The sequence below is a fragment of the Myotis davidii genome, unplaced genomic scaffold (genome assembly GCF_000327345.1).
Source record: "Myotis davidii unplaced genomic scaffold, ASM32734v1 scaffold546, whole genome shotgun sequence".
NCBI classification, from domain to species: domain Eukaryota; kingdom Metazoa; phylum Chordata; class Mammalia; order Chiroptera; family Vespertilionidae; genus Myotis; species Myotis davidii.
Window position 1 is genome coordinate 445,734 of NW_006297836.1, and position 23,382 is coordinate 469,115.

General features: G+C 43.1%; 1 protein-coding gene across 3 annotated transcripts in view; it reads left to right on the forward strand.

Moving 5' to 3' along the window:
- The window catches only part of BRCC3 (BRCA1/BRCA2-containing complex subunit 3), a 68,943-nt gene that overhangs the window by 31,054 nt on the left and 14,507 nt on the right, over positions 1 to 23,382 (forward strand). For 2 of the 3 annotated variants that reach the window (XM_006773696.2, XM_006773697.2), the window contains 6 exons: positions 7,135 to 7,254; positions 11,461 to 11,548; positions 15,435 to 15,523; positions 18,798 to 18,853; positions 21,069 to 21,200; positions 22,040 to 22,083. In XM_006773696.2, the coding sequence (XP_006773759.1) occupies positions 7,135 to 7,254; positions 11,461 to 11,548; positions 15,435 to 15,523; positions 18,798 to 18,853; positions 21,069 to 21,200; positions 22,040 to 22,083 (529 nt within the window). The remainder of the gene's footprint in view (positions 1 to 7,134; positions 7,255 to 11,460; positions 11,549 to 15,434; positions 15,524 to 18,797; positions 18,854 to 21,068; positions 21,201 to 22,039; positions 22,084 to 23,382) is intronic. The other variant, XM_015570457.1, reaches the window with a different exon arrangement.

Consider the following 23,382-nt stretch of genomic DNA (forward strand, 5'->3'; position numbering starts at 1 on the left):
TATAACATCGGGTAAATTTCCCATTGGATGGTTTTTCATCAGAGAAATTAGTGATAGGCAAAATTCACATCAAACAGTCATTCCACCACAACTATGTTTGAGAATTGCATCCTCATGTACTCCATTTTCACTGAGAAGGCAGTTCCTACCAGTATTGGTAGTACTTGCTATTGACTGTTCTCTAGACATATTCTGTCGTCGCCACTGCCTTCTTTCAACTTCAAAGGCACGTTTGTCTTTAGACATTTTCTGTTGAAGACGCCTCTGTTTTTTAGCTTTAGAGCGACGTTTTTCCAGTAGCTGCTCTTCAGATACATTCTGTTGCAGACGCCGCCTTCTTTCAAGATCAGATGCATGCTGCTCCGCAGACATTTTCTGTCGATAACGCTGACACCTTTCAGCTGCAGAGCTACCTTGTTTTTCTTTGGACATAGTCCTACCTGTCTACTGACACAGTCTGAGATGCAGGTGAATGAGTCCTGCCTGTCAGGCCACTGAGAGCTGTGTGACTAACGGCTGATTCTGGATGATTCTGTGCGGGGTGGGACTTCCTCCTCCTTGCTGTCAGTTTCCGAAACTGTCATGAGGAAGCTGGCATGACAGAGGAGCCACCCTGTCCCTGCTGTCCCTGCCGCCTGGGTCAAAAACCTGAGGGCCATTTGTGGGCTGAGCCGGTATCGGTGCATTAGCACCTGCCAGCCACTTATGCCCCCGGGAGGGCTGTTTGTGGGCGTGGCCATTGGTGGATGGGTGCATTAGCACTGGCCAACCCGGGATCCCAGCGGGAGGGCCGTTTGTGGGCGTGGCCAGTGGCGGATGGGTGTATTAGCACCCGCCAACCTGGGATCCCAGCAGGAGGGCCGTTTGTGGGCGCAGCCAGTGGCTGATCCGTGCATTAGCACTTGCCAACCTGGAGCTGGTGTCTGATCGGTGCATTAGCACTTGCCAGCCACGGATCCCCGCGGGAGGGCTGTTTGGGGCTGTGGCCAGTGGCTGATCGGTACATTAGCACCCGCCAACCTGGGATCCCCACGGTAAGGCCATTTGTGGGCGTGGCCGGTGGCTGATCTGTGCATTAGCACCCGCCAACCCGGGATCCCCACTGTAAGGCCGGTTGTGGGCATGGCCAGTGGCAGATCGGTGCATTAGCCCCTGCCAGCCACAGATCCCCAGGGGAGGGCCGTTTGTGGGCGTGGCCGGTGGCTGATCAGTGCATTAGCACCCGCCAACCTGGGATCCCCCCGGTAAGGCCATTTGTGGGCGTGGCCGGTGGCTGATCAGTGCATTAGCACCCGCCAACCTGGGATCCCCCCGGTAAGGCCATTTGTGGGCGTGGCCGGTGGCTGATCAGTGCATTAGCACCCGCCAACCCGGGATCCCCACTGTAAGGCCGGTTGTGGGCATGGCCAGTGGCAGATCGGTGCATTAGCACCTGCCAGCCACAGATCCCCAGGGGAGGGCCGTTTGTGGGCGTGGCCATTGGCGGACAACCTGGGATCCCCACGGTAAGGCCATTTGTGGGCGTGGCCGGTGGCTGATCTGTGCATTAGCACCCGCCAACCCGGGATCCCCACAGGAAGGCTGTTTGTGGGCGTGGCCGGTGGCTGATCAGTGCATTAGCACCCGCCAACCCGGGATCCCTGTGGGAGGGCCTTTTGTGGGTGTGGCCAGTGGCGATTGGTGCATTAGCACCTGCCAACCTGGGATCCCCATGGGAAGGCTGTTTGTGGGCGTGGCCAGTGGCAGATCCCCGCGGGAGGGCCGTTTGTGGGCGCAGCCGTGGCTTATTGGTGCATTAGCACCCACCATCCCTGGATCCCTGCGGGAGGGCTGTTTGTGGGTGTGGCCTGTGGCTGATTGGTGCATTAGCACCTGCCAGCCACGCATCCCTGCGAGAGGGCTGTTTGTGGGCGTGTCCAGTCGCAGATCGCTGTGGTCCCACTGGCCAGCCCTGGGTCGGGTCTCTTATGGGCTGCCTGCCGCCCTATCGCAGATAGCAGGCCCGGATGGCAGGGGGGCAGGCGGGATGGTGCTGTCCCGCCCTGCCTGAAGTATGCAAATTAACCGCCATCTTTGTTGGCGGTTAACCGCCATCTTTGTTGGCAGTTAATTTGCATATTGCCCTGATTAGCCAATGGGAAGCGTGTTGGAGGTATGGTTAATTACCATGTTTGTCTATTATTAGATAGGATTTCTTTACATGGATCCAAGTTCTAACCATGGTAAATTATGTCAGTTTCCACATTATGCTCTGCTGTTTCACTCCTTGTATTTGCTGGTTGTTATGCATGGACTGCTTCCCTCTTCTCCGCTTGGTTAACAACTTATCCCTGGCAGTTCAGGCTGGGTGGCTTTCAGGGAGTATTTAGTCCAATTACCTTTGTTGTAATGATTGATATATGTGGGTTATTGCTCCATCTTTTTGCTTTCTATTTGACCCACTTTGTTTTGTTCTTCTCTGTTCTTGCCTTCTTTTGGATTCATTAACTGTATTTTATTGTTCCACTTTGATCCTCCATTAATTAGTTATAACCTTCTTTTACTTTCCTTTTAGTGCTTATCCTACATATTATAATATATATTCTTGACTTGTTAGTCTAATAAAAATGGATTTTTTTTTTTTACTATTTCTTTGCTAATACTAGAATCTAAGAACACTTTAATTTCATTTATACCCTCCCACCTTTTGGATTATTGCTGTCATGCATTTTAATTCTATGGCTATTTTACACACCACATATTATTATTACTGTTTTGTACAATTAGTATTCATTTACATTTACACACATATTTTACTCTTTACAGTGTTCTTTCCTTCATAGCTGGGATTTTCTTTCTTCCTGAAGAACTCTCTTTAGTATTTCTGTGCTGATAATGAATTCTCTCAACTTTTTGCATATGCATGTATCTGTATTTTGCCTTCAGTTCTGAAGGTTGTATTCTTTGAATATAGAATTATTGGTTGGCAGGTCTTCTCTTTAGGCTTTGATTGTTTCTGTTGAAAAGTCAGCTTTTTTCTTTTTAAAAAATTAAATTTATTTGGGTGACATTGGTTAATGCAATTATGTAGATTTTAAGAGTACATTTCTTTGATACATCATCTGTATATTGCATTGTGTGTCCACCACCCAAAGTCAAGTTCCCTTTCATCACCATATTTTTTACCCTCTTTACCCTTTACTACCCCTCACCTCCCTTCCCTCTGGTAGCCACCATACTGTTGTCGGTTTCTATGAGTTTTTTGTTTGTTTCTCTTGTTTGTTCATTTGTTGCTTTCAGTTTTATATCCCACATGAATGAAATAATATGGTTCTTGAATTTTTCTGACTTATTTTGCTTAGCATGATATTCTCAAGACCCAGCCATGTTGTTGCAAATGTCAGTATTTCGTCTTTTCTTATGGCTTAGTAGTATGCCATTGGATATATGTACCATGTCTTCTTTATCTAATCATCTATAAAAGGACACTTTGGTTATTTCCATGCCTTGGCTACCGTGAATAATGCTGCAATGAACATAAGGGCGCATATGTTTTCCATGTGTAGGAAATTTTCAAGCCATGGTCCTTAACAGGTAAATATAAACTTACAACAAAGGTACTCTTTCTGATTAGCTTTAATATTTAGGAACTTAGGGACTAAAAGTACATATCAGTCATAGCATATGCATCTGTGCTGCCAATGTAACATAAATCCACCTGTTAGTGACACTGATGCCTCTCCTACAAAGAATTCTACAATCTTCATTTCAAGAGCAACTTTTAGAGGTTTTCAACTTATTTTGCTTAGCATGATATTCTCAAGACCCAGCCATGTTGTTGCAAATGTCAGTATTTCATTTTTTCTTATGGCTGAGTAGTATTCTATTGTATATATGTACTATATTTTTATCCAATCATCTATCGAGGGACACTTTGGTTGTTTTCATGTCTTGGCCACCATGAATAATGCTGTAATGAACATAGGGATGTATATATCTTTGCAAATAAATGTTTTCAATTGTTTTGTGTAGATACTCAGGAGAGGGATTACTGGGGCATATGGTAACTCTATTCTTAATTTTTTGAGGAACATCCATACTGTTTACTTTTTCAAAAAAATATGTTTCTATTTATTTCAGAGAGAGGAAGGGAGAGGGAGAGATGGAAAAATCGATGAGAGAGAATTGGTTGGCTGCCTCCTGCACGCCCCCTACTGGGGGTTGAGCCTGCAATCTGGGCATGTGCCCTGACCAGGAATTGAACTGTGACCTCCTGGTTCATAGCTCCATGTCAACCACTGAGCCACACCGGCCGGGCCATACTGTTTTCCATAGTGGCTGTACCAGTATACATTCCCACCAGCAGTGAATATGGGTTCCGTTTTCTCAACATCCTCTCCTACATTTGTTATTACTTATCTTGTTGATAATAGCCATTTTAACAGGTGTGAGGTGGTACAATGGAGAAAAAAAAACCTCTTCAATAAATGGTTCTGGGAAGCCTGGCCTGTGTTTTTAAGTGGTTAGAGCAGCCATGGGCAAACTATGGCCCGCGGGCCAGATCTGGCCCATTTCAAATGACTTAAAAAAAAAAAAAAGACCGTACACTTTTTTGTAATGATGTTTACTTTGAATTTATATTAGTTCACAAAAAAAAGACCGTACCCTTTTATGTAATGATGTTTACTTTGAATTTATATTAGTTCACACAAACACTCCATCCATGCTTTTGTTCTGGCCCTCCGGTCCAGTTTAAGAACCCATTGTGGCCCTCGAGTCAAAAAGTTTGCCCACCCCTGGGTTAGAGTGTGGGCCCCATGCACCAAAGGATTGCAGGTTCGATCCCCAGTCCCCCTGGGGGTGCATGTGGGAGGCAACCCATCAGTGTGTCTCTCCCACATTGATATTCCTCTCTCTCTCTCTCTCTCTCTCCCCCTTCCACTTGTTCTAAGAATCAATGGGGAAATACCCTCAGGAGGGAGGTTTAACAAAAAATAAAAATTCAAAAAATGAATGGTGTTGGGATCAAAGACCTAAATATAAGATCTGAAATAATAAACTACACAGAAAGAAAACATAGGTTCTTAGCTTACGGACTTTGGTCTTAGAAAAGATTTTATGAATTTGACCCCAAAGGCAAAGAAAGTAAAAACAAAACAAACAAACAAAAATGAATGGGACTATCAAACTCAAAAGCTTCTGCACAACAAAAGAAACCACCAATAAGACAAAAAGGCAACAAACTGAATAGGAGACGATATTTGCAAACAATAGCTCCAACAAGGTGTTAATATCCAAAAACTGGAAAGAACTCATCCCACTTAACAGCAAAATAATTATCCAATTAAAAAATTGGCAGAGGACCTTAACAGACACTTCTCACAAGAAGACATACAAATGGCCAACAGATATATGAAGAGGTGCTCGACTCACTAGCTATTAGGGAAATGCAAATCAAAACTACAATGAAAAGTCAGTTCTTTTTCTTGTCGCTCCTTTGAAGGTCAAGTGTCTTTCTGTCTCTGCTTTTGATTTTCCATATTGTGTACTCTGTGCCTGCCAGAAACTGTATGGTCACTGGGGTAAAAACATAACTAAAACATGTTCCCTGCTCTTAGGACCTTGCTTTCTAGTAGAGGAGGAAATTATGTCAACTAAGAGAACACAACATGACATAAACTCTAGCGAAGATGTGTATTTGTATTATTAAAAAAACATATGACTGGAGAGAATGATCAAATCTTTATAGGATGAGCATTTAAAGGCTCATCGAAGGGAATTTAAAGGCTATGAGAGAGTTCACCAGGTAGACAAAGGCATGAAAGGGGATCACACTTCAAGCTCAATAGCCACATGTGCATAATGGCTGCTGTATTGCACTGTGTAGGTCTGTAGCTTACTCAAAAATCTCCTCTTAGATTTTACCCATGTCCCTGCAACGTCTGGCAATGCCACACCCCTCTTTCCCCCTGAAACTTTTGAACCATTTCATTGTTCTGGTTTTGACTCCTCTGTCTTCCTTCCTGGCTCCTCTTATTGTACTCCATCCGAATGTGGGTACCTCCCTTGATTTAGGCCTGGACCTCTGGGCTGTCTCTCCACACTATTCCTTGCTTTTATTTGCATCCTCTCATCCCAGATCAACTTATCTGAAAACACGCTCATCTTCCTTCCTTCCTTCCGTCTTGATCCTTGCTAAACTTAGATCTGCCTCCCGTTTCACCATTTCAACTTTAAAACTTCAGAGTCATCCTTGACACTGTCCTGTCTTCTATCACCCATGGCCCATAAGCTACCAAATCTTGTGGATTCTTCCCTCTTAATGAATCTCAAATCTCTTTCTTCTATCTCTGCCATACAGTTAGTCCAGTACGTTATCATCCCTTCATGTCCCGGCGATCTGAAATATTTTCCTTTGTCTGGTTCATCCTGCAGGTCATGGGTTGGCATGTGAGGTCCCGCACATTTTTACTTTAACCTTCTTTCTCAGCCTTACTATCTGCCATTCCATCTCAAGTTTTCTCTTTAAATCAGTTGGCCAACTTGTCTCCCAAACATATCACCCACATGCATTTGAAATCTTAAGAAATTCTATCTACACACACACACACACACACACACACACACACACATGCATGCACACACACAAACACATGCGTGTGCACACACACACAGCAGTCAGGAAATATGAACGCTCATCTGCCTTTTTCTATGAAGATTTTTTTCTAATCTAAGTGACTCCTTTCCTTTGAGCTTCTTTAGCATTAATTTACTGCATTATTTTATAATGTAGTGAATTAATGATATACTTGCTCAACCAGACTGTTAGCATTTTAAACGTTTGAATTTTCAGCACTGTGAAAATTGTCTTCTTTTGTGTGTCTCACACATAGTTGTGAATCAGATGATTTTAAGTTGATCATTCAAAAAGACCTCCTTGATGTAAATATTAGCTTTAGTATTTTTTGTTTTGAAATGTATATGGTGAGGTTAGATGTCTTTTATTTGAAACATTCCATCATTCGCGGGGAGAATATCAGTTTTCTAAAATGGAATCTTTAACCTGATAATGTAATACAATGCAATTCTATAATTGCAGAGGGAGATATTATTGGAGAGAGACAGAAGTAAACATTTTTGTGGATTTTTCCTTAGGTTGACACCGTCAGAATTGTTCACATCCATTCTGTCATCATCTTGCGACGTTCTGATAAGAGGAAGGACCGAGTGGAAATTTCGCCAGAGCAGCTATCTGCGGCCTCAACAGAGGCAGAGATATCCTTATTGGTTGATGAGAAGTTGTTGTTTTTTTAAAAATACATTTTATTGATTTTTTACATAGAGGAAGGGAGAGGGATAGCGTTAGAAACATCGATGAGAGAGAAACATCAATCAGCTGCCTCATGCACATCCCCTACTGGGGATGTGCCTGCAACCAAGATACATGCCCTTGACTGGAATTGAACCTGGGACCCTTCAGTCTTCAGGCCAATGCTCTATCCACTGAGCCAAACTGGTCAGGGCTTGATGAGAAGTTTTTATGTGCTCTGGGGCTTCTAAGCCAGGTCCCTCTGTTTGCTACCTTAGCCTGCTTTAGGAGGAGGTTTTACAGGTTTTCTTCCTGGTGACTCCCAGTTTTCATATTTGCCCCTAAGATTCAATTGCTTGGTTAATCAGAATTTTTTTTAAAAAATAAAAAATATGTTTATTGATTTCAGAGAGGAAGGGGGAGAGAGAGAGAGAGAGAGAGAGACGGAGAGAGAGAGAGAGAGGAACATCAACAATGAGAGAGAATCATTGATCGGCTGCCTCCTACATGCCCCACATTGGGGATGGAGTCTGCAACCTGGGCATGTGCCCTGACCAGGAATCAAACCACTGAGCCACACTGACTGGGTGGTTAATCAGAATTTTTGTCTACTTCTCCTTTTGTATGGCTTTTATTAAAGAATTAGAAATTTCTAACATTCCTTCTCTTAAATGCCCAAAGATCCCAAGGTCAATTCCTATGACAGTGAACTCTATAAGGAGTCCCTTCGTCCTCCTCCCCCCACCCCTCTTCAGTCCCTTATGCCCCGCTTCCCTAGTTTTCCTAGTATCATTTATTTTATTTTATTTTTTTAAAATATATTTTATTGATTTTTTACAGAGAGGAAGGGAGAGAGATAGTTAGAAACATCGATGAGAGAGAAACATCGATCAGCTGCCTCCTGCACACTCCCCACTGGGGATGTGCCCGCAACCCATGTACATGCCCTTGACCGGAATCGAACCTGGGACCTTTCAGTCCGCAAGCCGACGCTGTATCCACTGAGTCAAACTGGTTTCGGCTCCTGGTATCATTTAATTTCTAGGCTTTTTACTATCTTGGTCTATGTTGTTTGGAAAGATTCTCTTTTGAGGCTGCCTCTCAAAAGAAAAAATGCAATGCTCGCCCTGGCTGGTTTGGCTCAGTAGCTAGAATGTCAGCTTGTGGACTGAAGGGTCGCAGGTTCGATTCCAGCCAAGGACACATGCCCTGTTGCAGGCTCAATCCATGATTCTCTCTCATCATTAATATTTCTATCTCTCTCTCCCTCTCCCTTCCTCTCTGAACTCAATAAAAATATTATTTAAAAACAAAACAAAAAAAATGCAATGCTGAGAACTGAATGCAATATTCCATGTAAAATATGACCAAAGAATGGGAAATGGGACATTTGCTTCTTATGATCTAGACTCCATACCTCATCTAGTCTCCTCACGAAGTGACTGTGCTGATCAGTGGTCTGTGGAATACTCCAGAGGGACCCTCTGGATATGCAAGAGTTTCTCCCTCTGCTGCTCTCTTCCCAGTCCTCCACCCTGCCAACTCTAGCTGCTGGACTGTCCGATCCATCTCCTAAGCCCAGGGAGCTGGCTGAGCTGCACCTCAGTTCCCCTTCCTGCTCTGTGGCCTGGACATTCTCTCAAGGGCTCACCTTGTTTGTTTCCCATTTGTTGGCCTTCCTGTTTCATATAATCCAGCTTGTTTGCTTGTGTCAGGCAGAAGATAAGTCCAGTCCCTGTTCTTCCCTTTGAGCCAGAAGCAGAAAGCCCATTGGTATTCAAGCAAACAAAGACAAACTCATCCAAAATAAAATTCCCAGAAAAGATGTGTGTTGATTGTGATTATGAATTGTAACTTCAAATAAAAGGAGTCCATTCTCAAAGTGGGAGAGGAATGGCTGGACACATTGTTGCATGTTAATGTACTGACATGACTGTGAGTGTCTATCAAGTACTTACTCGGTGCCAGGCAAGATGCTCCTTGCTTGGATGACCTCATTTACTCTTCACTGTGTGAGCTGGACTCCCCCATCTGCAGCTGAAGAAATGAGCTTAGAGCAGTTAAGTAATTTTTCTTGGCGACTGAAAAAAAAAAAGATAATTTAAAAAGTATTTTTTCTGAGACTCAGTTGTATAAAAAAGTGTTATCGTGTTTTAATGTAATTTGCAGGAAGTGAGCCAGCATTTTACACTTTAGCAGCAATAGTCTTTTTTTTTCAAATATATTGTATTGATTTTTTACAGAGAGGAAGGGAGAGGGATAGAGAGTTAGAAACATAAATGAGAGAGAAACATCGATCAGCTGCCTCCTGCACACCCCCTACTGGGAATGTGCCCGCAACCGAGGTACATGCCCTTGACCGGAATCGAACCTGAGATCCTTCAGTCCCCAGGCCGACGCTCTATCCACTGAGCCAAACCGGCCAGGGCAGCAGCAATAGTCTTACTAAGCAGCATCTGAAGGGAAGAGCTTATCTCTGCGTTGAGGTCTTTTTTTTTTAACATATTTTATTGAATTTTTACAGAAAGGAAGGGAGAGGGAGAGGGAGTTAGAAACATCGATGAGAGAGAAACATCGATCAGCTGCCTCCTGCACACTCTTTACTGGGGATGTGCCCGCAACCAAGGTACACGCCCTTGACTGGAATCCAATCTGGGGTCCTTCAGTCCGCAGGCCTATGCTCTATCCACTGAGCCAACCAAACCAGCCAAGGGCTCTGAGTTGAGTTCTTATCTCAAGTTAGAGCCTCAGCATTATAGGGAAATTTTTTTTCCAGAACAAAGGAGGAAAAGATTCCTTTGGGGGCTATTTCTATCTAGACAAATGGGGAGATGGAACTAGGTTCATTTGATCTCTGCACATGTGACAGGCACCTCACCCAGACACCAGAGGGAGAGGGCTGTCCCCAACCTCGAGTCTTGTTTTCTCAAAGAAATGAATTTAAATGAGAAAACTGCAGATGATTGCATTGTGATAAAGCTAATTTATTGAAGCAATTCAAGCAAGCGAACTTATTAAAGAAGCAAGGCGAGCAAATCCCTTTCATTTCAACCAGCTGGGAGCACAGATGGGCTTTTCCGGCTAACCCGGAAAAGTGAGTCCCTGGCAAGGGTTCTAGGCGTTATATGCCCTCCTGTCTCTAGGTTTCAAAGATTCTCTTGTTGAATATCTTGGTTTAGATTGATTCTCAAGGTCCCTTTTAACTTTGTTGTGGCCTTCCCAGAATTCACAAGAAGCGGGGCAATTTTATCTTCCAAGCCCTGAGACTCCTGGCTTCTCTGCTTAGGGAGTAAAACTGCCCTGTCTTTCCTCTCCCCTTCCCCCCTCCTTTCCTGCATTCCTTCCTTAGGGAGGCTTTTAACCATTTGCTCTCAAGTGTCCTTGGCCGGGGAAGATAATTGCTTTGTTATTTGCAGGCCAGCTGCGAATTGCCCACAGGCGTTGACCTTGTTTGAACTTTCCTGTCTCAGTTTCCCTATTCCTTCTGCCTTGCAAATTTCCTAGCTTCTCACTATTCTGTAACAAAACCACCCTGGTTGCTATTGTTGATATGGGTAGCCTGCCAGAGAGAAAGCAAATGAATTTTTAAAATCTTGTATTTTTCAAAATTGGGAGTAGGATCGAGAGAGAGAGAGAGAGAGAGAGAGAGAGAGGATAGAACAGTACAGTGGGGCCTTGACTTACGAGTGTCCTGACTAATGAGTTCTTTGAGATGCCAGCTGTCTCTCGGCCGGCCGATTTTTTTGCATTGAGTTGACAGAGTAATTTGAGTTAACGAGCTCCTTAACGAGCTCGGTCTCCGAAGGAATTAAACTCGTAAGTCAAGGCCTCACTGTATCTCCAGTTAATAATGTAAGCGACTTCCAAAGATTTAGAGAAGTTTTTCCAGACAGCACAGTGATAAGTATTTCAGTGATCAAACATTAGCTAAGGAGAATGTAACTATATACAATAATGGGAACTGAGTGGATTTCAGAGAGAGAGAGAGAGAGAGAGAGACTCCTTTGTTTTTAAATGGGAAGTCTGGGAAATTCTGGGTATCAACCTTACTTCATTCTTTATTGACATTAAATTGTAAACGGTTTGTTTTCAACCTCAGGGATACTTTCTGAGCCCTTGTCAGCATCACTGCTTTTTATTCCCACAAGTTGAAAATACCTTGACAGACACACAGGTTGGCTGAACTAACAGGTCGTCCCATGAGAGTGGTGGGCTGGTATCACTCCCATCCTCATATAACTGTTTGGCCCTCACATGTTGGTAAGTAGGGGGTTTCAGTGTTTATTGTTCTTAGACATGAATGTGATTTTCCTTTTCCATTATGTGAGCTATGGTTGCTTTCAAGCAAAATTTATCCTTAAACAGGTGTCCTAATTTTTATTGTGCTATGTTTTAAAAGTAATGATTTACATCATGTTGAGTATTTTTAATAGAGATAAAATTTCAGCACCCCATTTTGAATGAACGACACTGTAGTCAGACAACCAAGTCAAAGTGTCAGGTAGACAATTGCATATACGATGCTGGAGTTTGGGGCACAAGTCTGGGACTAGAGTTTATTGGGTGTGAGTTGGGAGTGGTTAGTGTAGAGATGAGGTATGAAGCCGTGGAACAGGATGAAATCCTCCCAGGGAGTGAGTATAGCCCTTGGTATGCCACTATGTCAGGAGTGGGAAGATGGGAAGGATCCAACAAGATCAGAGACTGGGAAAGATCAGCCACGAAGGTAAGAGGACAGCGGAAGAGTGGGAGTGGGAGGCCAAGTGAAGACAGTTTTAAGGAGGGAACAATCGGGTAAATTGAGGGCCTAGAATAGATCATTGGTGATCTTGATAAAAGCACTTTGGGTGGGATGGGATGGACAGTAATCCTTTTCAGACTCAGATAGCCGTTCTTCAACAATGCTTCAGGAATGCTTATGAAATACCTTTGATGTGCTTGGCTTTGTGCTAAAAAATCTTGCAATTTTAAACATACAAAGCCCTGTGAATGTAGGGATGATGTTTATTCTTATTTAACAGACTAGGGGCTCAGTGCATGAATTTGTGCACCTTGAAAGAAACTGTGGGCCGTGAGGCTGTGGTGGGCACAGGGGTGGGTCTTGGCCCATCTTCCGCACCCCTGCCTGGCCCCTCCCACCATGGTCCCCTGTCTCTTGTCTGCTGCAGCCCACTCCCATCGCTGTGGCTGCCATGCACTGATGGCGCTGGCCCTGCTCACACCTGCTGCCGGCGTGGAGTGATTGGGGCCAGCGCCAGCAGTGGGTGCCAGTGGGGCTGACGCCGTCAGCAGGTGAGAGCAGCGGCTCTGGCGCTGGCAGCGGGTGCGAGAGGTGGGTGCTGGCCCTGATTGCCCCTCAGAAGCAGGGGGAGGTGAGAGGCCTGCAGGGGCGATTGGAGCCAGCAGCTGCCGCTCACACCTGCTGATAGCACCAAGCAATTGGGACCAGTGCCAGGCACTAGCAATGGATGTGAGCTGCGACTCTGGCACCAGCAGCAGGGGCGAGCGCCAGGCAGGAGCAAAAAGTTTTCTGCCATTCGCACCCGCTGACAGCGCCAAGTGATCAGGGCCAACACCGGCAGCGGGTGCAAGTGGTGGCTCTGGTGCTAGCAGCGTATATGAGCGAGGCTGGCCCTGGCAGCAGGTGTGAGTGCCTGGTGGGACTGCAGAATGCAGAAGCAAAGAATTTTCAATAACCACCAGAGGCTCACCCTGATGACAGCAACCAGTGCCCCGCCTTAGTCTGGCACCCCAGCTCACCTGCTCCACCATCCCGTCGTGGCAATGCCTGCCATGTTTTGTGCCAGCGCCTCTGGTTGTCAGTGCACATCATAGCAACTGGTAGTTTTCGGTTGTTCTGCCACCTGGTGGCCAGCGCACATCATAGCAACCAGTTGTTCAGTTGTTTGGTTGTTCCGTCATTTGGTCTATGGTATTTGTATATTAGGGTTTTATATATATATATAGATGAGGAAATAGGCTTAGAGGTATTAACAATTTTACCAAGGTCATAGAGCAGTACAGAGACCATTTATTCAATGCTATTTATTTTCTACAACAGTTTCAGCAATTTACTGGGCACTGTTTGGTCTCTTTACTTAGGAAGACATTGGGGAGAAGTTCCAATCCAGATCAAAAAATATAAGTGTAAAGAATGTTCAAGAACATATTGCTGCCTGGTGGTGTGGCTCAGTGGTTGAATGTTGACCTATGAACCAGGAGGTCATGGTCCGATTCCTGGTCAGGGCACATGCCCGGGTTGTGGGCTCAATCCCGTGTGGGGCATGCAGGAGGCAGCCGATAAGTGATTCTCTCTCATCATTGATCGTTTCTATCTCTCCCTCCCTCTTCCTTTCTAAAATCAATAAAAATATATTTTAAAATAAAAGAACTTATTGCCAAATGAAGTGGGTATATACCAAGTCACTGGACCAAACCATGCACTGCAGTGTTTTGTTATAATACCCTATCTTTTATATCTTTCATGTAAGCAGTGGTCTGAAGACTTCAGATCTTTAGATTTTGCCTCTGTTCAGTCTTTGGTAATCTTTTTTTTTTTTTTTAAATATATTTTATTGATTTTTTACAGAGAGGAAAGGAGAGAGATAGAGAGTCAGAAACATCGATGAGAGAGAAACATCGATCATGCCTCCTGCACATCTCCTACTGGGAATGTGCCCACAACCCAGGTACATGCCCTTGACCGGAATCGAACCTGGGACCCTTCAGTCCGCAGACTGACGCTCTATCCACTGAGCTAAACCGGCTTCGGCTGGTAATCTTTTAACTAATCCTTACAAATGTTATTTGATGTCTGTTTATGATTTCCTTTTTTTAAAAATATATTTTTTTAATTTTTTATTACAAAGGGTATTATATATGTGTCCATTTTTTTATGATTTCCTTTTCAAAAATTGCATAAGCATGTAGTGAGATTTTGTTTCTACCCTTTGGAATGTTGAATTTATTCTATTGCAATCACTTCTATACAGTGGTTTCCTGTATAAGAATTTCCTCTGGCCCTAGCTGGTTTGGCTCAATGGATAGAGTGTTGACTTTCAGACTCAAGGGTCTTGGGTTCGATTCCAGTCAAGGGCACATGCCCGGGTTATGGGCTCGATCCCCAGTGGGGGGCATGCAAGAGGCAGCCAATCAATGATTCTCTCTCATCATTGATGTTTCTCTCTCCCTTCCTCTCTGAAATCAATAAAAATATATATATATATTTTAAAAATTTCCTCTGTAATAGGTCTATGCTTCTGATTTTTAGTATCAAGTCTAATATATTCACTTCCCCAGAAGCTATCCATCAAAAAGTTTATTCTAGGAAATCTTTTTTAAAAATATATTTTTATTGATTTCAGAGAGGAAGGTAGAGGGAGAGAGACAGAAACATCAATGATGAGAGAGAATCATTGACTGGCTGCCTCCTGCACGCCCCCCAGTGGGGGGTCGAGCCTACAACCCAGGCATGTGCCCTGATTGGGAATCAAAGTGTGACCTCCTGGTTCATAGGTGAATAGTCAACCACTGAGTCATGGTGATTGGACTCTAGGAAATCTTTTTTTTTAATATATTTTATTGATTTTTTACAGAGAGGAAGGGAGAGAGATAGAGAGCTAGAAACATTGATGAGAGAGAAACACCGATCAGCTGCCTCCTGCACATCTCCCACCAGGGATGTGCCCGCAACCCAGGCACATGCCCTTGACCGGAATCGAACCTGGGACCTCTCAGTCTGCAGGCCGACGCTCTATCCACTGAGCCAAACCGGCCTCGGCTAGGAAATCTTTTTGTTTCTGTCCAGTGCCCTCCTTTCTCTTTGGGTCCCCTAGAAGCAATTATCAAGTTTTGGGGGCTAATTTAAGTTTTCCATTTTTCTTTTTCTATGCTACGTTTCATAGGAGGGCTAGTCTTGGGGTAGGCAGCCTAGAGTTATTAATAAGTTTTCTAATTTAATTGCAGACATCCCATAGTATTTTTCTGACCTAGTGAAATATTAATACTTTGACAACCATATTGTACTGAGGATATATTCCTTTTCTGCCTATAGAATCTGAATCTTGGGAGGATTGTATACCACTTTTAAATCTTTATGTCTATGAGATACAGTTTACTGACAGCAGATTTTGATTTTTATTTACAGATGTTCGCACACAAGCCATGTACCAGATGATGGATCAAGGCTTTGTAGGACTTATTTTTTCCTGTTTCATAGAAGATAAAAACACAAAGGTATTGTGTGTGTGTGCCTGCATATGAGTGCGTGTGTGTGCGCACGCGTGTGTGTGTGTGCGCGTGTGTGTGTTAAACACACACACACACAGAATAGAGAAAAATCTTTTTGCAATTTCAATAGGGTGGCCAGGGAAGGTTTCAATGAGAAAGGTCATTGAGTCAGGACCTGAAGAAAGTGAGGGAGCAAGTCTTGTGGATTTCTTGGGAAGATCCGGAGGCAGAGCAGTCCAGGCAGAGGAAATAGCCAGTGCAAAGAACCTGAGGTGAGTGTGTCATGTTCAAGGGAGTCAGTGTGGCTGCAGCAGAGTGAGGAAGACCGTGACCACATGTCCCCATATGCCTCTGTCAGCCCCAGTTTTACCCCAATATCCCCATCTCCTATGCAGTTGATTTACTTCTTGGAAGTGTCCTGGTTTGGATGATAACTCATTTGGTTATCCTACCATGAGGTCTGAAAGATAACAGGGGCCAGATCTTGTAAAGCCTTGACTTTGAGGTGAGAAGCCACGAGAGAAGTGATTTTCAACCTTTTTTTAATCTCATGGCACACATTAACTAACTACTAAAATTCTGTGGCACACCAAAAAATATATTTTTTTGCTGATCTGACAAATGAAATAGATATAATTTTGATCATTCATACCAAATAGCTATTGTTGTGTTGGCTATTGTCATTTTAAATTTCCTATTGATTTCAGAGAGTAAGGGAGAGAGAGATAGAAACATCAATGATGAGAGATAATCACTTATCGGCTGCCTCCTGCACGCCCCCTACTGGAGATCGAGCCCGCAACCCAGGCGTGTGCCCTGACCAAGAATTGAATCATGTCCTCTTGGTTCATAGGTTAATGCTTAACCACTGAGCCATGCCAGCTGGGCAGCTTTTGTCATTTTTTTATTTGAATTCTAAGGGAAAAGTGGTCAGTACCTAGTCAGATATTGCATGTTTTAAAAATCCTTGCAGCACACCAGAGTGCCGTGGCACACTAGTTGAAAATCACTGCACTAGAGGGTGATTTTATGTTTGAACTAGTGGCCCAGTGCATGAAATTCATGCACATTAAAAGGGAATTAATAGAGGAAACATTTTAATATTGCTATTCGTCCTTTCTCTATAATAGAAGTGTCTGGCTGGCCCCATGCCCATCAAGCCCTGCCAGGCAGGGTACACAGCCTTACGTCCCAGCACCAGGGCGGGGGGGCATGGCCTCAGGTCCCCCAGTTCCAGGGCAGGGGGTGCGGCCTCAGGTGCCCCAGCCCAGGTGCCAGGGCGGGGGGCGTGGCCTTAGGGGGTTGTGGCTTCAGGTCCCCCCGTCAAGCCCTGCAGAGTAGGGGCATGGCTTTGGGTCTCCCATCAAGCCTCGCCAGGCAGGGGGGCGTGGCCTCAGGTCCCCCGTCAAGCCCCTCCAGGCAGGGGGCACAGCCTCAGGTCCCCACCCCAGCCCGGTGCCACACAGCCTCAGATCCCTGCTGATTTGTGTGATGGCATGATGACTATTTGCATATTAGCCTTTTATTACGATGATGGGAAATTTTTGATTACTGTGTTAATAATTTGCATAAGGTTTGCATAAGAATTAGGGTGGGATTGCAGGGGGGCAGAGGGCCATGGAATCCATGGATCCATGAAAGAAGTTAGGAAGATATTATAGTAATCTAGCAAGAAATGATGGAGGTTTGACCATAGTGGTAGGAATGGAGGCAATGTGAAGTGGCCAGATTCTGAATATATTTTGATGGCTAATAATAGTAACAAGTGCTACCATTTATCTTATTGTATGGCGCATACTTATTAGGTGTTTCACATAAATATGCTCTAACCCTGATAACAAGCCAATGAGGATCCATTATTATCCATATTTTATGGATGAGTACACTGAAGCTCAGAGAGTGTAAGCAATCTGATCAATGGCTAGTCTTGCCACTCTCTATTTAGAGTGCTTCTGTTTGAATTTTATATTCATGTTAAGAGATTTTGCTAGGTGTCCATTCAAACAAAAAGAAAATTACTTTTTAATGTTGGTATGAATTTTGCCAACAATATCAAGTGAGTCTTATCATTAGCTCATCAGTTATATTCTCAGAATCTATGTTAACAATGAATATTCTTCATAAAATCACCTTGAAAAAATATTTTTATTGATTTCAGAGAAGAAGGGAGAGAGAGATAGAAACGTTAATGATGAGAGAGAATCATTAATCGGCTGTCTCCTGCACAGCCACCACTGGATCGAGCCCACAACCCAGGCATGTGACCTGACCGGAATCAAACCATGATCTCCAACAATCAAACACTAAGCCATGTTGGCTGGGCCATAAAATCACGTTTCCACAAAGTGAAGTTCAGTATTTTGAACTTTATACTTTATTTGAAATGCTTTTGGTTTTATCATCATAAATTTATTTGTTGTCATTATAAATGGCTATTGAATAAGTGTGTTGGTTTCCAACAGAGCAGTCTGAATATTCTGGTTCTTAGCTTCTCAGTTCTCATGTTTGTGAGCAGTTCTCTACTATCATATGAGCAGGTGTTTGATTGTGGCCACTGTGTGTGTGTTGTTTTTTTTTCAAATGAGAACTTTTTTTTACTTCAAGAAAAATGATTTTAGATATAATAATGTTACATGCAATAAACATTAATATTTTAAGAAAAACAGTCTTAAATATAATACATGCAATAAACAATATCTCACAAAAATGATTTTAAATATAATAATGTTACATATAGTAAACACCAATTACTTGAGAAAAACTATCTTAAATATAATATTACATGCAATAAACATTAATATTTCAAGAAAAAAAGGATTTTAAGTATAATAATATTACCAAAACTGTACTAACATAGTATAATATCAAAAAAGTTGTAGGGAATATTAAAAATCTGCAAATAACAGGATTACTTCTATTATATTCTAAAATATTATTTTTCCCCTCTGGCTCTATTTTTGTCCATCAGTTTATGTTGTTCATTGTATTCCATAAATGAGTGAGACCATGTGATATTTATCTTTCTCCAACTGACTTATTTCACTTAGCATGATGCTCTCCAGGTCCATCCATGTGATTGTGGCCACTGTGTTTTGAGTTAGTTACATGATACTTACAGAAGCTGATTTATGGCATATTCCATCTCTGATCTCTTTTAACCTTCCACTTTCAGAGTACTCTTTGAACTTGAGGTTAGAGTCCACAACATTGCTATACCTTTTTCAAAATTAATCCTTCTCTGTGTGACCTCTTTCTTTTTTATTTATTTATTTTTTTGTAGACTGGCCGGGTACTCTACACTTGCTTTCAGTCCATTCAGGCCCAAAAGAGCTCAGAGTAAGTATGGCAGAGATGTACGTATGTATTGATGGACTAATTTCTAGTTCAGGACATTGATTGTTTTGTTTCTTTTTAAATATATTTCTTTATTGATTTCAGAGAGGAAGGAGGAGGGAGAGAGAGATAGAAACATCAATGATAAGAGAGAATCATTGATTGGCTGCCTCCTGCACGCCCCCTACTGGGGATTGAGTCTGCAACCCAGGTATGTGCCCTTGGCTGGAATCGAACCCGGGACCCTTCAGTCCGCAGGCTGACGCTCTATCCACTGAGCCAAACTGGCTAGGGCGGTTGTTTTGTTTCTTTTTGTTGTTAATCCTCACCTTAGGATATTTTTTCCATTGATTTTTTTGATTTTTTGGGAGTAGAAGGGACAGGGAGAGACACAGAGAGAGAAACCTCGATGTGAGAGAGGCACATTGATTGGTTGCCTCCCGCATGCCTCCTGATCAGGGCCGGGGATTGAGCCTGCAACCGAGGTACACTCCATTGACCAGAATCGAACCTGGGACCCTTCAGTCCATGGGCTCACACTCTATCCAGCAAGGCAAAAACGGTTAGGGCTGTTTTGTTTCATTTTATATCTCTCACTGGTAAGACTAAGAATTCTATAGTCTACTTATTTCCACTAACATCTCTGTGAGGAGTTAGAATCTCTTTAGCATCTTGGGTATTGGGGCCCTAGAAAGCTAGGGTCATACAAGCAGTCTTTTAATTGCCATTACACCCTCACAGTCCTGTCTGTCATTTCTTTTTTTTAAAAAAAAAATATTTTTTTATTGAATTCAGAGAGGAAGGGAGAGGGAGAGAGAGACAGAAACATCAATGATGAGATTGGCTGCCTCCTGCATACCCCTTACTGGGGATCGAGCCCGCAACCTGGGCACATGCCCCGACTGGGAATCAAACCAGTGACATCCTGGTTCAGAGGTCTCCACTCAACCCTGTGCCACGCCGGCTGGGTCTGTCCGGCATTTCTTGCATCTCTTCTGAGTTGCACTGTTACTTTTCCTTTTTCTGGTGAATTGTAAATCAAAGACCAAGTATGTGGAGTACTATAGATTTGTATAGACTATTGTCTTTGCTGTGCCATAAACTTAACTGTAGAATTACGGTATCTCATTCCAATGTTTGCATTGGTTAGCTTCCTCATTTAAATTCAATTAAACCTAAATTAGAAAAAAATCTTAATTTACTATCTGCTATATGCCAAGCATCAGGGTAGGCACTGAAGATGCAAAGATGAAAGTCAGGCTGATTAACTGGGAAACAGAAGCAAAGAATGTTTTAAATTTTTTCTTATAATAATTGTTAAGTTATTATTAAAGCATTGTAGCATTGTTTGAAATAGCAACAAATTGGAAGAAAAATATGTCAGTGGAAAAAAACAGATAAAGAAAAGGTGATGTGTGTATATGTATGAATATATACCATTTTCAGCAACATGGATGGACCTGGAGAACATTATGTTAAATGAAATAAGCCAGACACACAAAGGCAAATCTTACATGCTCTCACTTACATGTGGAATCTAAAATAGTCAAACTCATAGAAGCAGGGAGTAGAATGGTGGTTGTTAGGGGTGGGGTGGTGGAGGAGAAAATGAGGAAGTGTTGGTAAAAGGATACAAAATATCAGGATGAATTCTAGAGATCTAATGTACAACAGGATAACTACAGTTAAAACTATTATATTACATATTTGAAATTTGCTAATAAAGTAAGTCTTAGTGTTCTCATGACAAAAACAATAACTGTGAGGTGATGAATATGTTGATTAGCTTGAGCATGGTAATCATTTCACAGTGTATATATATCAAATATCAATTTGTAAACCTTAAATATATATAACTAGAGGCCCAGTGCACGAGATTCGTGCACTGGGGGTGTGTCCCTCAACCAGCCTGTGCCCTGTTGCAGTCCCAGAGCCCTCGGGATGTCCGACTGCCGTGAAGGCACTCACCAGCCATGAGCCTGGCTTCTGGGCTTCTGGCTGAGTGGTGGTTCCCCTGTGGGAGTGCACTGACCACCGGGGGGCAGCTACTGCATCGAGCATCTGCCCCCTGGTGGTCAGTGCACGTCATAGCGACCCATCGTTCTGTTCAGTCGGTTTGCACATTACCCTTTTATTATATAGGATTCCTATTTGTCAATTATACCTCAAAAAGCTTGAGACAGACAAACAAAACTGACTTGTATTGATTGTCTTGCAGGTATGAGAGAATTGAAATCCCAATCCATATTGTACCTCATGTGAGCATTGGAAAAGTGTGCCTTGAATCAGCAGTGGAGCTGCCCAAGATCCTGTGCCAAGAGGAGCAGGATGCATATAGGAGGATCCACAGGTAGAAAGCTTCCTCACTTCTCCACTTCTAAGGGCCAGTCCCTATTGTGCTCTTCTCTCCTTTCATCTTAGCAGCTCAACTCTTTCCTTTTACCTCTCTGTGGAGCATGCTTCATAGCAGTCTCCAATCATAAAGTTTCTCACACTGTCTGATAACAATCTCATTAACATTTGTTTATCTCTTGCAGCACTTTGGATCTTCCAAGCACACAGACACTTTTTGGGTTGTAAAAAAATAATAAACTGCAATATCTTAGCCTTGATGCCAAGCACTGGGTCTTGCCCAATAAATGTATACTATGTGAAGGCTTCAATGAGAGACAGTAATTTCAAAATTATCTCTTTGAGCCCTGGCCAGTTGCTCAGTGGTTAGAACATCAGCCTGTGGACCAAAGGGTCACAGGTTTTATTCCCAGTCAAGGGCACATGCCTTGGTTGCAGGATCAACCCCTGACTCCAGTTGGGGCTTGAGCGGGAGGTAATAAATTGATGTGTCTCTCTCACATCGATGTTTCTCTCTGTCTCTGTCTCTCTTTCTCTTGCGCGCGCTCTCTCTCTCCATTCTCCCTCCCTTCCACTCTGTCTAAAAATTAATGAAAAATATCATCTGGTGAGGATTTTAAAAAAATATCTCTTTAAATTATATTCAAGTTCTGAATAAAGTCATGTCTCAAAAATCATGCAAAATTTAACCATAATGTGAATTTAAATTATACATATTCATCTAGTCCAGATTGCAGAGATTTGGCACAGTGTATCATTTTGTTATAGAGTCCATGACCATTTTGTTTTCCCTCCACTGCTGCTTTGTTGCTAACCTAAACTATTTTATCCCTTTAGTCTTACACATCTGGACTCAGTAACCAAGATCCATAATGGCTCAGGTAAGATTTTTTTCTTGTTTATAGGCAGCGATCCATCTCTGGAATACTCAGCTGACAGAAGCAAATTTAGTTGAAGTGACTGAAGTGATTGGTACAAGTTATCCTCACGTTTCCTTTCCCAAAAGCTTTGCCAATCATTAATCCTGCTCTCACCTTTTCTATCAAATGCCTTAGACTAGTGGTTCTCAACCTTCCTAATGCTGCGACCCTTTAATACAGTTCCTCATGTTGTGGTGACCCCATCCATAAAATTATTTTCGCTGCTACTTCATAACTGTAATGTTGCTACTGTTATGAATCATAATGTAAATATCTGATATGCAGGATGTATTTTCATTGTTACACATTGAACATAATTAAAGCATAGTGATTAATCACAAAAACAATATGTAATTATATGTGTTTTCAGATGGTCTTAGGCGACCCCTGTGCAAGGGTCGTTCGACCCCCAAAGGGGTTGTGACCCAGAAGTTGACAACCCACAGGTTGAGAACCGCTGCCTTAGACCCTCAGATAAAAGAAGTGCTACCTAAAGTAAGACCGGAGGAAAGACAGGGACAAGTTTTATGAGAGACCCCCCCCCCCCTCAGTGGTGTGCTGGTACATGTTTAATAACCAATTCTCAGGGAGGCGGAGGTCCCTGATTTGGTGTGTTTGCCAGTTTCCATAGTATAATAACTCTTCATGGCTGATTTCAAATAACTAATATGGCTTCAATCAGGTAACAAACTTTTAAAAATGTCAACAGTTGGCTCTCATGAGCTGGTCTAAGTTGGTCCTAGCATACCACTACCAGCCTATGATCGTGGGTGGGAATCAAAAGAGTTGGATAGAAACACAGACAGAAAGACAGGTGAAAGGGAGGGCACGAGGAAGGAAATAGTTTCATGCCAATAAATATAGAAGGAATCCCTATACAAGGCCAAGAAACAGCAAACTCAATACAATGTACAAAATTACCTTCCCCCAACATACACAGCTACCCACCCACATTTCCTCTCTAGTCCTGAGTCGCAGGCCATTCTGTGCAGTCTTCCCCAGTGGCTGACAAAGTCACCAGTGAGGAAAAGGGGGAGGCTTTTAAGTGTTACAGGTAATTACTTTGAGAGGCTTAGTGCAGTGGTTGGCAAACTGCAGCTCGCGAGCCACATGCAGCTCTTTGGCCCCTTGAGTGTGGCTCTTCCACAAAATCCACGTGTGGGCGTGCACGTACAGTGCGATTGAAACTTCGTGGCCCATGCGGAGAAGTCGGTATTTTGTGGAAGAGCCACACTCAAGGGGCCAAAGAGCCACATGTGG